The following is a 16356-nucleotide window of genomic DNA, read 5'->3' on the forward strand; positions in this document are numbered from 1 at the left end:
CACAATTAAACAAAGTTTAAAACTAAATTGCTCTGTTGCAGGCACCATATGTCATTGCTAGCTGCCATATAGGACAATATAGATCTAGAGGTTAGAGAGATGATAAACATAAAACTATGGGGAGCATTAACATTAACACTCCGTAAAGCATGAGGAATTATGTATAAGGAGGCCTCGGAGAGTAAGCATAGAAAGGCAGGAGAGTTGTAGAAATATGAACTTTGGAGTTAGACGATTATCTCAGTTGCTTTTTATCTGACCTCTTCACACTTCAGTTTTCTTATCTGAAAAGTAATAATACCTGCATTATTGGGCCCTTAAAATTAAATGAGGTAACCTAAATATCGGACTTTAAAACCTAGCACATTCCAAAAGCTCAATAAATTAGAGCTAGATGCATAACTATCTATGGGAGTCATGAGTTTTTTTTTTTTTTGCCTTTAAGTGTGGGGAGCTTCTGAGGGAGTTACAATTTAATTCATTATTCCCAGGAAGTAGGATGGGAGGAAGGAGGAACTGTGCTATTTTGTAAATTTTATTACATCATAAAGTTTATGTATAGAAATTTGCACCAATCATAAGTATGTAGTTTAGTGGATGTTCACAAAGCAAACATACCCACAAAACCAGAACCCAGATCTAGAAACAAACATTTAGAGCATCTCAAAATTCTCTCCAAGCTCCTAACAATAGAAACCACTTTCCTGACTTCTAACACTGTAGGTGCATTTTGTCTACTTGTAAACTTCACGTAAATGGACTCATACAGCCTGTATGAGTGTATTTATATATATATATATATATATATACCTGGCTTTTTTCACTCAACCCCGTATGTGTGAGATTTTCCATGCTGTTGTGTGCAACATTAGTTTGTTTTTCTTTTTTCTTTTTTTCTTTTTACAACCACACCTGTGGCATACGGAAGTTTCCAGGCTAGGGGTGGAAATGGAGCTGTGGCTCTGGTCTACACTACAGCCATGGCAACACCAGATACGAGCTGCATCTGCGAACTGCATTGCAGCTTGTGGCAATGCCAGACCCTTAACCCACTGAGTGAGGCCAGGGATCGAACTTGCGTCCTTATGGATACTGTTAGGTTCTTAACCTGCTGAGCCACTATAGGAACTCCCTAGTTTGTTTTTCTTGTTGCTATGTTGAATTCTACTATATAAATGCCCTCCATGATGTATTTATCCACTCTACAGTATATGGATATTTGGGTTGATTCTAGATTGGGGCTGCAGCTAATAGACCTGGCACATGCACCCTTGTACATGTCTTTTGGTGATGGGCAAGTACTGGAATTTGAGTTTTCAATCTTGAACTTGTAAGAAGGAGACTCACCCATCCTATCATTTCATGTGCAGGAACCTTGGATAAACATAAAGAATTGGAGGACCTTGTGGCCAAGTTCCTGAATGTAGAAGCTGCTATGGTCTTTGGGATGGGATTTGCAACTAACTCAATGAATATCCCTGCTCTTGTTGGAAAGGTGAGACTTTATTAACATAATTGTCTTCTTCTATGTTATTCCTAAGAAATTTAACTCTGAGCAGGTCCTTTACTGTAAGTTTGAGCAGAATCTTTTCTTAGGAAAAGTTGATTGGATGCCCATGTACCAGCTGAATCCAGTGAATCTCTTCATTGTGATATTCTGTTTATAGAATTGCAGCCCTTGATGTAAGTCAAAATCTATCTTCAGTGACAGTTTAGCAAAATCAATTAAATTTTAATTTCCCAAGTCACCACGTTCAACATAGCAAATGCTTCCTAAGCATTTGTTTTGATGAAACATTTTGCTCCTGAAATTCATTCATTTAGTCATTCAATAAGTCACTTATTGAGAATCTACTATGTCCACATATGAGGCAAGACACAGGGCATACAAAGATGAACAAGACCTTTGCCCTGTAAATTCACGCAGTTTACAGCCTAGTGCAAGAAACAACACACCAAATAACATACGATGAATACCACAAAAAAAGGTATGCTTGTAAACGGAGAAGGACAAAAGAGTTGTCCCCTAACTCTTCTTGGGAAAGGCTGTGATGCCTGTGCAAAGTTAAGTGACCTGAGAACAGAATCTGTTAATTATCTCTTTAGATAAGTAAGTTATTTCCTTAAGACAAGGAAGAGGGAGCGGCTTGTATAAAGCACTGGGTGTGGAGGATTAGAACACCCGCAGAGTGGATGAAAAAGAGACCAGAAACAAAGGCAGGTACCAAACTGTAAAGAGCCTCATAGTGGAAATCATGCTAGAGTTTGAAATTCTTCCCAGAGAAAAAAACGGAGAGTTGGTGGGTTCATTTTAAGTAAGCAAGTGCCATAATCAGATTATGTTTTTTTGTTTGTTTTTTCGTCTTTTTTAGGACCACGCCCACGGCATATGGAGGTTTCCAGGCTAGGGGTCCAATTGAAGCTGTAGCTGCCAGCCTATGCCGCAGCCACAGCAACGCCAAATCTGAGCTGCTTCTGCAACCTACACCACAGCTCACGGCAACACCGGATCTCGGCCCACTGAGCAAGGCCAGGGATCGAACCCATTATCTCATGGTTCCCAGTCGGATCCGTTAACCACTACACCACGATGGGAACTCCCAGATTATGTTTATAAAAATCTGACCCATGACAATGAAATGCAATATAAGATCTTGGATTGCAGTCTGAATTGAAAAAGAAAAAAAAAAAGAAGTAAAACATATCTAGAAGACATCAAGACATTTTTGGGGGACAGTTGGAGAAATTTGAATTTGAACTGTATTTTAGTTGGTACTGTGGTATAAATATTTAATTTCCAGGGAGTGATACTTGCATTGTGATCTTGTAGGAAGATATCCTGTTCCTAGTAGATGAGTATCAAGAATTCCAGGGAGTTCCTGTTGTGATGCAGCAGAAATGAATCCAACTAGGAACCATGAGGTTGCAGGTTTGATCCCTGGCCTTGCTCTGTGGGTTAAGGATCCTGCGTTGCTGTGGCTGTGGTGTAGGCTGGCAACTACAGCTCCAATTAGACCCCTAGCCTGGGAACTGCTATATGCCACCAGTGCAGCCCTAAAAAGACCAAAAAAAAAAAAAAAAAAAAAAAAAAAGAATTCCAGAGTGACATATTGTGAGGTTTACAAGGAATTCTCAAATGTTCACCGTAAAAAAATTATAAATGTACACATAATGGAGTTCCCTGGTAGCTCAGTAGGTTAAGGATCTAGTGGCAAGGGTTTGATCCCTGGCCCAGAAACTTCCACATGACTTGGGCAAGGCCAAAAAATAAAAAATAAAAATACACATGCAATGTCTGGAATATGGAGATGTGAGAATTTTGCTGGATCTTGCCTCAAAAATTTCAAATGTATCATGTAGGATCTTTCTAAAATATAAGGGAGAACTCAAAGATTCTGGGTGACCACAGAAGAAAAATATCTTTTTTTTTTTTTTGCATGTCTCTGCATTTTTAGTATGGTTGGGCAATTTCATAATTTAGAGATCTTCAAATTAATAAAGAAAAATAATTTTACAAAAAGTAACTTCTAAGCAGTAAATTAGACGCTTGCCTCACACTGAATTTCCATCTATATTTTTCCAGAGGCAAAGTTTTTAACTGTAAAGCAGTGGTTTTTTTGGTTTACTTGGATGTTAGTATAGTGGGGAATGAGAAACAGAAAACAAGAGGGAAAAAAACCCACTTTCTAGTAAGAGTGCCCCCAAACCATCCCAGAGAATCCAGCATGGGATCGAAGAGCTCCAGCAAATCCACCACCCACCCAGAAGCTATTAGTTTTCCTGCTAACCATCAATCCTTTAGATGCTTCCTGGTGCTTAACCAAGATCTTGGATGATTTCCTTTGCTGAAAACTATGTGCAAATGTTTCCCAAAGATGTTACCCTTTAAGAGAAAGCCTATCTCCATCAGCTGATGGTTAGAGAGGATTTTATCCATGGAGACACTCTTGGCCCTTTAAAATTAAAGAGAGGAGTTTCCATCGTGGCGCAGTAGTTAACGAATCCGACTAGTAACCATGAGGTGGCGGGTTCCATCCCTGGCCTTGCTCAGTGGGTTAATGATCCGGCGTTGCCATGAGCTGTGGTGTAGGTCGCAGACGTGGCTCGGATCCTGCGTTGCTGTGGCTCTGGCATAGGCCGGCAGCTACAGTTCCAATTGGACCTCTAGCCTGGGAACCTCCATATGCTGCGGGAGCGGCCCAAGAAATGGCAAAAAGACACACACAAAAAATAAATAAATAAATAAAATTAAAGAGAGTTGGGGGAATCTGTGTTAAAGGTCCTGAAGTGAGTCCCTGATTCCACATGTTGCTGTCCCTTCATTATTATTTTTTTTATAATGATTTTTATTTTTTCCATTATAGCTGGTTTACAGCATTCTGTCAATTTTCTACTGTATAGCAAGGTGACCCAGTTACACATGCATGTATGCATTCTTTTTTCTCACATTATCATGCTCCATCATAAGTGACTAGACACAGTTCCCAGTGCTATACAGCAGGATCTCATTGCTTATCCATTCCAAAGGCAATTGTTTGCATCTATGAACCCCAAATTCCCAATCCATCCCACTCCCTCCTCCTCCCCCTTTGCAACCGCTAGTCTCTTCTCCATGTCCATAATTTTCTTTTCTGTGGAAAGGTTCATTTGTGCTGTATATTAGATTCCGGTTATAAGTGATATCATATGGCATTTGTCTTTCTCTTTCTGACTTACTTCACTCACTATGAGAGTCTCTCGTTCCATCCATGTTGCTGGAAATGGCATTACTTTGTTCTTTTTATGACTGAGTAGTATTCCATTGTGTATATATACACCACATCTTCTTAATCCAATCATCTGTTGATGGACATTTAGGTTGTTTCCGTGTCTTGGCTATTGTGAATAGTGCTGCAATGAACATGTGGGTGCATGTGTCTTTTTCAAGGAAAGTTTTGTCCGGATATATGCCCAAGAGTGGGATTGCTGGGTCATATGGTAGTTCCCTTCATTATTTATTTGGCCTGTGTTTCATAGGCTTGTTTTCTCCACAGGGATGTCTCATTTTAAGCGATGAGTTAAACCACGCATCTCTTGTGCTTGGGGCCCGACTCTCAGGTGCAACCATAAGGATCTTCAAACACAACAGTGAGTATCCATGTTTTCATCCAATAGATACTGCTTGCTTCTAGACAAAAGTAGAGGTTATTGATGGGGCTTTGTCCCTGCTCTTCAGACTGGGAGCTTAGCCTAATTAAACACAGTTATGTTTATATTCACTCCTGGCTTGTTAACCTCTGGTGACCTGGAACAAATGGTTGAACTGCATTAAACAGCCAGATTGCTAAGTGTAACCCAAACACATTAGTGTTGCTGTCATTAGTGGTCTTTCAATGTGGCCTCTGAAGCTCAGGCTGCGTGTAATTATCAGATGTGTGAAAGCGCTTCCTTTTTTGCAACTCTGCCTTGGGAAAGTTGGAAGACTTAAGTTTTGTGCTAGAGTCAGATTAAAAAGTGATCACATTCCCTTGCATAAATACCTCCTTTCCCTAGCCTTTCACCCCCCTCCACCCCCGCATACACAAATCATTCAGTCAATGTTATTGAAGTGCCCTTTCAGGCTCTAGGTTGTAAGGTTGGATGGTGAGGTCAAGGCAGCATGGAAGTACTAAGAAATATTTAGGAGGTGGTGGTGGACGCCTTAGTCCTCCCATCTAGTTTTACCCCTGTATTGTTGCATCACCTTGCATATATTTTTTCATCTTTCTTTTTTCTTTTTTTGTCTTTTTGCCTTTTCTAGGGCCGCTCCCACAGCATATGGAGGTTCCCAGGCTAGGGGTCCAATCAGAGCTGTAGCCACCAGCCTACACCAGAGCCACAGCAATGCGGGATCCAAGCCGTGTCTTCGACCTACACCACAGCTCATGGCAATGCCGGATCCTTAACCCACTGAGCGAGGCCAGGGATCGAACCCGCAACCTCATGGTTCCTAGTCGGATTCATTAACCACTGAGGCACGACGGGAACTCCTTTCATCTTTCTTGTGCTCAGTTTTCTATCTGTAAAATGAGAGTGTTGAGTTACATGATGTGTAAGGTTCCTTCTAGTTGAAAGTTCTTGATCCTAATTCTTCATTATTGTTGTCAGAACTCTCTGTTCTTGGATGAACTGGGACTTTGGGGTTGGTAATGCAAACTGTTACATTTGGAATGGATAAGCAATGAGGTCCTGCTGTACAGCACAGGGAACTATATCCAGTCTCTTGGGTTAGACCATGATGGAAGATAATTTAAAAAAAGTAATGTGTTTATGTATGTATGACTGGGTCACTTTTCAGTAGAGCAGAGACTGGCACAACATTGTCAATTACCTATACTTTAATACAAAAAAGAGGAAATAAGTAAAAGCACTCTCTGTTCTTACTGTGCATATGCTCAAGTGCACACACAGTTTTCTCTCTCTTCCTTCTCACCATTGTTCTCTCCTCCTTTGTCTTCCCCTCTGTTTTTCCATGTTCCTCTTCCTTGGCACTCTTCTTTCATTCTCCAAGGAAGTAAATATTGAAGTAAGGAGAAGAAAACAAAGAAATGAGACTTTTCCTCCTGTTATACCAACTTCAAATCTCAAACCATGGGGCAGTGGTCCCATAGGAGGGGAAAGCAAGTACATAAGAGCATTCTAAAGTGAACTCCCTTTTCCAACTTGTAGAGTCAATTCTCACGAAAAATCTCACTGAGTGGGGTGAGGTATGGCTATGCCTTTACTGATCCCTCTGCATCAGCCTTTTGAGATGAACACTCTGGAGGGAAGTTCAGGGCTGGGACCTCTGCAAGAACCAGACTTGAGGCCCCTCAGACCTACAGCTCAACAGCTGAATGCTAATTCAAACTATATTGACTCCACTCACATCAAATGCTATCACTTACATGTGGAATCTAAAAAAAGGACACAAGGAACTTCTTTGCAGAACAGACACTGACTCATGGACTTTGAAAAACTTAACGGTTTCCAAATGAGACAGGTTGAGGGGATGGAGGGATACACTGGGGGTTTGGGATGGAAATGCTGTAAAATTTGGTTGTGATGGTTGTTGTACAACTATAAATGTAATAGAGTAGTTTAAAATATGTTGTTAAAGAAACCCAAAATATATTGACTCCATTTCTTCAACTTGAGTCAAACACTCAACCTTGACTTTGGTCTTCGATAAGCCAGGTTCCTCCAATTCTATTTCATTTGTCATCAGTTGTCACATCTGGATTCAAATTAGCTTCACAGTGTTGGAAATTCATGTTTGGAGTGGACATCTTTTAGGGGTTCAAGAGCTGAATTTATTGGGAGATGAAGGAAAGTGCTTTTGATGTTAGCGCAATGTCCTCTACCTTTTTGATTCTTTGGCAAGGCAGGTATTTGCTGGTCAAAGATTCTGTCTACCTGGGGAAGGGGAAAGGAAATAGTTGATAGTTAACTGTAGTTGCAGCCATGGCTATGGTTAAACAGGATAGTCTCACTCTTTGGAGGGAGACACCTATCAATGTCAATCTCTTATTTCTTCACTCCATTCTACTCAGGGCAGTGGGATTCCATGGCCCTCATTGCACAATAGAAGCTTCTAGAGAATATCTATGAAAGATCAATGACGTGGTCTACTTCCAGACCAACTAATTCCAAATATCTGGGTTTGGACTAAGGCAGTTGTGTTTCTTCAGAGCTCCCAATGTGATTCTGATGCCTAGTGAGGACTAGAAGCCCTGGAAACTTATTTCTAACCTAATTTAGTCTAGACTAAGCCCAGGTCTTGCCTGTGTGCCCCAAGATATATCACCAGACACACACTGTTGTATTAGCTACCCTCATGCTCCCTCTCACCATGATGAGCACTCTTTTAGACTCGTGGTCTAAAGTTGGCAAAGCGAGTCACAAAATGCAGAAAGAGGTGTCCTAGGCCAAAACTTTCTGAGCCTCTATCGAACATCTTTTCCAGTTTAGGGACCATGTTACGCCTTCGGAGAACTATCAAAATGGTAAGGTAATAGCTAATGGAGAGCTTGCAATCTAGTAGGAGAGGCAGATACGTATAAAGGAAGTTATGGGTTGAAGTGAAAAAGGTGATGTTACCATGATGGTAGCAGGCAGTGGTTAAGAGTAAAGGCTTTCTCCGCTATTGTGTTTGCATAAAGAAAACTGCCACCTTGGGAGTTCCCTTCATGTCTCAGTTGTTAACAAACCTGACCAGGATCCATGAGGGTTCGATCCCTGGCCTTGCTCAGTGGGTCAAGGATCCAGCGTTGCTGTGACCTGTGGTGCAGGCTGGCAGCTATAGCTCTGATTTGACCCCTAGCCTGGGAACTTCCATATGCTGCAGGTGTGTTCCTAAAATAGAAAAAAAAAGAAGAAAAAAAAAGGGAAAAGAAAACTGCCACCTTGATAGCCAGGCTGCTTCCATGGTCCTTTGAATGATTTCTCCTTGTAGAGATGAGGGAGTGAGATGATATATAGAGGGGAAATAATTAAATGGAGTCATAGTAGATAAAGCATCAGTTGCTGCCAGTTCTCTTTCTTGTTTTGCTATTCCTGAGATTATACTAAATACCTCCATAAACAATGATGCTTGAATCCTTAATACGCTTCCATGCAGATTAGAATGATAATGTGGAGATTTTTGGAAGGGTCTGCAGATGTCAAGTTGCCTCCCCGTGTGTGTATGAGGCATGCACCCAGCCCAGATAGGAGCTTATAACGTAGGAGATGGATTCTTAAAGATGATCACCTAAACTGGAATTTTCTTAAACACCAGGATTATAGGATTTCATACAGCTGCACTTGTTCTGCTTTCCTGGATTTTGCTCCACCTTTGTCCTCTGCTTACACCTTAAGAATACTCCCTTGACTTTTGGGGGAGAAGAGGTCTTATTTTTGTGTAGATCAGTGTCAGAACATTTAGAGTAACTGTAAATAAATCAGAATTCTGTACCCTTGAATTTTTGCATTCTGTTTGGGAAAATATATCTGAAGTGTAGTGAAATGTATGCAGCCTGCCGTAATAACCTTTGAATCCTATGTGATCAGCCTTGACCAATATCTTCAAGCTATTCATCATTTCTCTATTTCTCACGAAATCAGAATGAGGAACTTAAAATGTGAAAAGAAAGTTCTGAAAGGAAACAAAATCAGAGTACTCAAAGGCTACGTCTCTCTAAGGAACAGTAGATGACTCAGAAGTACATTTTTAGCAGAATTTATCACCAGGGATTAGTTCTTCCTAGAGAGCGAATGTGGACAATTACTATCTGCCCTCCATTTCTGCATATTCCACATCCACTGGATTCAAACAACCAGACTGAAAATTTAGACCAAAAAAATCTCTAGAAAGTACAAAAAGCAAAACTTTAATTTGTCACACTCTGGCAAATATTTGTATAGCATTTACATTGTACTAAGTATTGTAAATAATTGAAAGGTGATTTAAAATATATGAGAGGATGTGTATAGGTTATAAGCAAACACTATACCATTTACTTTTTTTTGTATTAAAGTATAGTTGATTTACAGTGTTGTGCCAATTTCTGCTGTATAGCACATAACCCAGGCATACATATATATACACATTCTTTTTCTCATATAATCTTCCATCAAGTTCTATCCCAGGAGATTGGATACTGTGCTGTATCTAGGACCTCATTGCTTATCCATTCTAAATGTAATACTTTGTATATGCTCGCCCCAAACTCCCAGTACATCCCATTCCCTCCTCCCTCCCCCTTGGCAACCACAAGTCTGTTCTCTATGTCTGTGAGTCTGTTTCTGTTTTGTAGATAGGTTCACAAAATCATGTTTTAGATTCCACGTATAAGTGATATTATATAATGTTTGTCTTTCTTTTTTTGACTTACTTAGTATGAGAATCTTTAGTTGCATCCATGTTGCTGATAGTGGCATTAAATCATTCTTTTTTATGACTGGTTAGTATACTTTGTGTGTGTGTGTGTGTGTGTGTGTGTGTGTGTGTGTGTGTATACCACATCTTTTTTTGTTTGTTTTTTAGGGTTGCACCATGGTATATGGAAGTTCCCAGGCTAGGGGTCAAATTGGAGCTACAGCTGCCAGCCTACACCACAGCCACAGCAACACCAGATCCTGAACCCACTGAGCAAGGTCAGGGATTGAACCCGAATCTTCATGGATCCTAGTCAGGTTCTTTATCGCTGAGCCATGACGGGAACTCCTATGCCATATCTTCTTAATCCAAGCATCTGTTGAGGGGCATTTAGGTTGTTTCCATGTTTTAGCTGTTGTGAATAGTGCTTCAGTGAGCATGGGGTGCTGTATGCAAACACTGCCATTTTACATAAAAGACTTGAACATCTGCAGATTTGGGTATCCACAGGGGCTCCTGGAACAGATCCCCCAAGGATACCAAAGGATGACTGTACTGAGATCGGAATGATCATTTACTCAGCTTCATTGCTGCCAAGCACGACGTGAAGCCCTTTATATAATCAATTCATTTAAAATAAATAAAAATCTAGATTCATATTTCTCTTCCACTATTATTCCTACTTACTAAAAGAAAACCCATCCTCAGAGTGATTCAATTACCCGTCCAAGGACCCTCAGATGACATAGACTGAGAGTCAAATTCAAACCCAAGTCTGCTGCTCTGGTCTTGCTTCATTTCTCCCAGGAGCAGACCTGAGATGTGAACATGGAGGCAAGTCATTTATTTAGGACATGATCCCAGGATGCAGGCAGATGAGCAGGGGACTGAGACAGAGAAAGACAGGCAGCCAATAAAGGGGATGTTGTCACAATAGACAACTGGAGCTCAAGCCTACTAGGAAACTCTTGGCCCTCCTTATAAGATGGGCCTGTGTTATCCCACATGAGGGGTAGGAGCTGGGATATTTATTTTGTGATTGGTTGAGGGGCTGTTTCCTACTCAGGCTGAGTAGGCTCCCAAAGCCAGAAAATAAATAAATAAATAAATAAATAAATAAATAAATAAATAAAAATTATTGGACAAAGAATATCCCGTGTTTGCAATTAGAGGCTGAGAAGATACAGCTCTGGCTAAAGCTCTTACCCAGTCGCTCAGTCCAGCTACAGCCAGGCCACAGGCAGGGCCCAGAGAACTGTGTGTTCTTATGTGAAAATCAATCGAGAGTGATGGCTTATCCTGTTAGTAACCTGAATTTCAACCCAGAAGCTAAAGCTGGGCCTCTGAGTTCCTCTGGCTCCCAGCTAAGAATACCTCCTTGCACTTTCTACTGTGGCAGCTTTCATGAACTAGGCAACCCTTCGTTTGCCTCTGTGACTCATGGGTACCGTGAAACAGACTCTCCAGACAGCTCACAGCACAAGCTAAGGCATCAGCTCCAACAACAGGCCTGTTCTCCTCCGTGATTCTGGTGTGTTTGAAGAAATGGTCCGAGCACCATGGGGCGACTGAAGGCCTTTGTTAAACACGTCCTCTGGACTGAGTATAACAGCACCCTGAGTGCTCCAGGACCTCAAACTCTGGGTGAATTTTTTTTTTGCTTTTTTAAGGGCTGTATGTGTGGCTGTGGAAGTTCCCAGGCTAAGGGTCAAATCCGAGCTGTGACTGCAGGCCTACACCACAGCCACAGTAACTTGGTATCAGAGCCGCATGTGTGACCTAAACCACAGCTCATGGCAATGCTGGATCCTTAACCCACAGAACAAGGCCAGGGATCAAACTGGCATCCTCACTGAATCTTAGTCAGGTTCATTAACCACTGAGCCACGAAGGAAACCCCCTGGGTGAATTTTAACTCTCTGGAAAGGTCAACCTCTTCTTTCAGAAATTTGGGAAAGCAGAACTAAGTTTTTTTTTTTTTCCCCTGAATCTGCTCACTTGAGGGGTAAATGCATGTAATACAGATTCTAGTTCTCAAACAAGGTTTCTGAGACTTTGATGTACAGGGAGTCACTGTGAGGGGGTCTTGCTAAAATGCAGACTCTGAGTCAGTAGATGTGGGCGGAGGCCTGAGCTTCTGCATTTCTAACAGGCCCTCCGGTGACGCTGAAGCTGCCAGCACAGCACCACACTTGAAGCAGCCAGGCTGCAGGTAATTGCCACACTCCAGTGAGTCACAAAGGGCTTGTTGAGCTGGTCGAAGAGGAAAAGCAGTCTTTTCAGCTACAGAGTTGCCATGAGGTCAGAAGGCTGGGCAGGCCAAGAATTTGGAGTGGTTTGGAAAAAAAAAAAAAAAGAGAGAGAGAGAGGAAGAACCAGGATTCTATCTAGAGGCATTTAAAGGCAGGGAGCAGGGAAAACAAAGCATGCAGTGTTTGTGGGAAAACTCGGAGCCCTACCTTTTCTGTGGAATGAGGGCTCAAGGGTGTCTTTGAGTGGAAGATCAAACCTGTAAATGTGATGTAGACTACTTGACAAGCCATGACCTTTTAGATCTCGAGTTATTTTTTTTAAGTGTTTAAAGTCATGTTTATTGAAGCAGAATTTACAGTCACTAAAACTCACTCTAAAGTTTGATAAATGCAATAACCACCATAATCAAAATGTAGAACAGTTCTTCATGCACATCCTCCTCCAAACTTATGCAACTACCTGATCCTTAGGTATCAGTTGATCTGTTTTCTGTCAAAGAGGTCAAAATTCATCGCTACCACCAGGAGAGGGATAAAGCGAGCAAAAACCTCTATTCTTTATGTATCAGTCACCACATGTTCAAATATACCATATCTCCTTGAAAAGCTTCTTTCAAGCACCAGCCCTGAAGTCTGCCCTCATCTCGAACTGGACCCGAGTCACACACTGTGGCCAAAAAGCTAGCTCTCCGGTTCTGACTTGGGCTCCCAGAACCAGGTGGTTTACTTTAACAAATAAAGCAATTGTCTCCATATCTATTAACAGTAGCATACTGAATCCTGGCTGCGATGAAATATTCGCATGCACTCACTCATTTTGGCCTTACAACTTATGCAACGAGGCTTCTGCCAATTATCCCCACTTCACAGATGAAGAAACCGAGGCACAAAATGGTGAAGTGACTCACTTAGAGACACAGAGCTGGAAAGAAGCCAGAGCTGGGGTCTAAACCAAGGAGGTATGACTCCAGGGTTCCTGTTTCTAAACACAGTGAACTTTTACCTCCTCCCCACCCCTGCCTCCCCCGAGGATAGCGTGACAGGTGCAATACTTTGTACCCTCCATCTGGCGGGCAGCTCACCTGAGTTGGGGCAGCTGGGTGGGTCAGGCAGACATAGCCAGCATTCACTGGATACTCTTGCTGCACCCTGACCTGAGATGGGATCCAGGTGCTGACCTCTGGGCCCTGGGCTCCCACTGTGTTCTCTGAATCACAGCTCATCTTCCTGTACTGACCCCGCTCACTCCACAATCCCACAGGCCCTTCACTATGGAGCTAAGCCCTCTCTGTGGCATGGGGCCGAGAGGGTGAGCATGTGGGACACTGTCCCCAGGCATTAAGCTCCGCCTCCCCTTCATCACATGTGCCCAAGGTCAGAAGTTTCTAGCATGACCCTCTCCCCTGATAAGTAGGACCTGCCCCCAGCATCTGCCTCGCCCTCTGCCCAGTCCGGCTCCTCTGTGGCCAGCTGCCTTTTGCACTCTTCCAGGAAGCTCACCTGGCTTCTCTGACTTACAAAAAGGCCCTGTGACACCTGCCCACATATTTATAGACCCATCCAGAAAACCTGAACCAAAGTATGTATTCCAACTGCTTGGCAAAATTGGAAGCACCCAATTGTCAATGCATCAGAAATGCCCTCATTGATCTCATGGAGGAGACTGTATAAATGTGACTTGGAGAAAAATATTTGCTTTGCTTACCAAAATTGGCCATTGTGATTATGTTTTGCCCCAAAGGCTACACAAGGGGGCAGTCCCCCCCAAACCATCTTAAAAGTAAGAATAGGAGTTCCCGTCGTGGCGCAGTGGTTAACAAATCCGACTAGGAACCATGAGGTTGCGGGTTCGGTCCCTGCCCTTGCTCAGTGGGTTAACGATCCGGCGTTGCCGTGAGCTGTGGTGTAGGTTGCAGACGCGGCTGGGATCCCGCGTTGCTGTGGCTCTGGCGTAGGCCGGTGGCTACAGCTCCAATTCAACCCCTAGCCTGGGAACCTCCATATGCCGCGGGAGCAGCCCAAGAAATAGCAACAACAAAAACAACAACAACAAAAGACAAAAAAGAGAAAAAGACAAAAAAAAAAAAAAAAAGTAAGAATAATGTCTTTGTCATCATTCATAGTTATTTAAACAGCTATTGCTTAATAGTTCTCATCTGGACTCAAGATTGAAGGATGAGGAGTTCCCTTGCGGTGCATGAGGTTGAGGATCTGGTGTTTTCACCACAGTGGCTTGGGTTGCTGCTGTGGCATAGGTTCCATCCCAGGCCTGGGAACTTCCACATGCCATGGGCGTGGCCATGAAAATAGATTGAAGGATGAAACTGATTATCTCAGAAGGAACATGATGAAAAGATGGGAGGCGAGGAATTAGAGTCACAAGTAGCATTTCTTCATCAGCCAACCATCTTTCCACTTAAGAAATAGCTCTTGAGTGTCGGTCATAGGGAGGCATGAAAACATTTTTGGCGAACAGCCCACAGAGCAGGGAACCAGAGGATGTGTCTAAATGCACCTGGAGGTGGGTTTCCTGGAGGTGTGAGGGACTAAGAGTGAGCCAGAAACCACCCTGAGAAGAACAGGGCAGTTGCCCAAGAGATAAAGAAAGAGGCAGCCAGCAAGGCAGAAGAAACAGTGTCTTTCTTGCGAGGGAAGTATGAAGGAAGCCAGAGAGCGACTTCTCTTTAGGAAGACACTCTTTGAACTCCACCCTTCTGAGAAGATTTCTGGCTTCTGGGTTTATTCTGGGCCCTCTTTTCCAGGGACCATATGTATAGTTTCCCCAGATCCCAAAGGCTTGTTCATATGATCAGGACTAGGACTTTGAGGCCAGGGGCAGGAACAGGTTCATGGAATGTAATTGTCACCGAGGCTGGATGGAAGCTCTGGGCACAAAGCTGGGCTGTCCCCAGTATTGAGTAATTCCATCATCCATGTCAAACCAGGGTTGCTTTGGCCCAGACTCTAGCCTCTAGGCCACATTTCCTCATCCTCCTCTGCAGCTCCCCACTCCCAGGCCTTCACAAATGGAAGGAAAGGGCCCTAGTGAGCCAGATGTGGTGATGACAGATGTTTAAGGCATTGCTGATACTCAAATTCGTGGCGATCACAAGTCTCTAGTGTGTCATTATGACTTTATAACGACACTGTACAAGTGCACTGTGTAGGTGCATCTTGATGGTGGCAAATTTATTCTTTTATTTACCATATCTCAGAATTTTCTTTACACTCCAACAAGAAGTTGGTTTGTTTGGGCTTAGGAGTGTGTGTGTGTGTGTTTGTGTGTGTGTGTGTGAGTGGTTTTTGTTGTTACTCGTTTTACAAACCTTCTGGTGTGTGGTTTTTGTTGTTACTCGTTTTACAAACCTTCTGGCATTAGTTTGCTTATCTGAAAAAAAAAATAGAACTTGGTCAGTCCTCCCTACTTCTCAGGGGTGTCATGAGAATTATCATAATGCAAATATAAGTGCTTTATTTATTTTTTTTCCTTTTTAGGGCTGTACCTGCGACATGTGAAAGTTCCCAGGCTAGGGGCTGAATCAGAGGTGCAGCTGCAGGCATATGTCTTGGCCATAGCAACACTGGATCTGAGCTGCATCTGTGACCTACACCGCAGCTCTTGCATCCTTTAACCCACTGAGTGAGGCCAGGGGTCGAACCTGCATCTTCATGGATACTTACTAGTCAGGTTCTTTCCTGCTGAGCCGCAGTGCGAATTCGGTATAAGTGCTTTAATAGGCATCATTATTTAAAAATCCCTTGCAGATGTTAGGGTGTAGTTTGCTGAAACAGTAGAGCCTCATAAGGCCTGCAGGGCAAAAACCACAATCCCTGAATCCTACAGGTCTGTAACCCCCAGACTGTGGAATTATAGAGCAAGGCCATACAAACCCAAGAGAAACTACCAGATGTTAACATGGGTCCAGAATCCCACAGTGAGCAAAATCATACCTTTCTGGGTCTAACCTCTGTGATTCTAAGAGAGTTTAGTGAGTTTGTCCCCCAAGGAGGGAAAAATGGCGAATCGATTTTTCCCCTCTGCTCAAGGATCCCCATGCGTGGACACCAGGGGTTTTCTGAAGTTCCAATAAAAGCTTCTCCCCGTGGAACACTATTCACAACAAACATGACGAGTTTCCAGCCACCAAGGGCCGGGGTGGGGGGGTGCTCTCACTTCTATCTGCAAAATGCATAAAGAATATCAAGGTCATTTTCAGGCTTGTTTTCTGTTCTGCCTGATATTAAAAG

General features: G+C 42.8%; 1 protein-coding gene across 1 annotated transcript in view; it reads left to right on the top strand.

Moving 5' to 3' along the window:
- Positions 1–16356, top strand: part of SPTLC3 (serine palmitoyltransferase long chain base subunit 3) — a 132649-nt gene that overhangs the window by 46690 nt on the left and 69603 nt on the right. Inside the window, exons 5-6 of the mRNA XM_003134257.5 lie at positions 1371–1495; positions 5034–5127. Of these exons, the coding sequence (XP_003134305.1) occupies positions 1371–1495; positions 5034–5127 (219 nt within the window). The remainder of the gene's footprint in view (positions 1–1370; positions 1496–5033; positions 5128–16356) is intronic.

The sequence above is a fragment of the Sus scrofa genome, chromosome 17 (genome assembly GCF_054392235.1).
Source record: "Sus scrofa isolate SSC_HxYL_T2T_F1_AM1 chromosome 17, Sscrofa_HxYL_maternal_Yorkshire_Landrace_v2.0, whole genome shotgun sequence".
In the NCBI taxonomy this organism is placed as follows: domain Eukaryota; kingdom Metazoa; phylum Chordata; class Mammalia; order Artiodactyla; family Suidae; genus Sus; species Sus scrofa.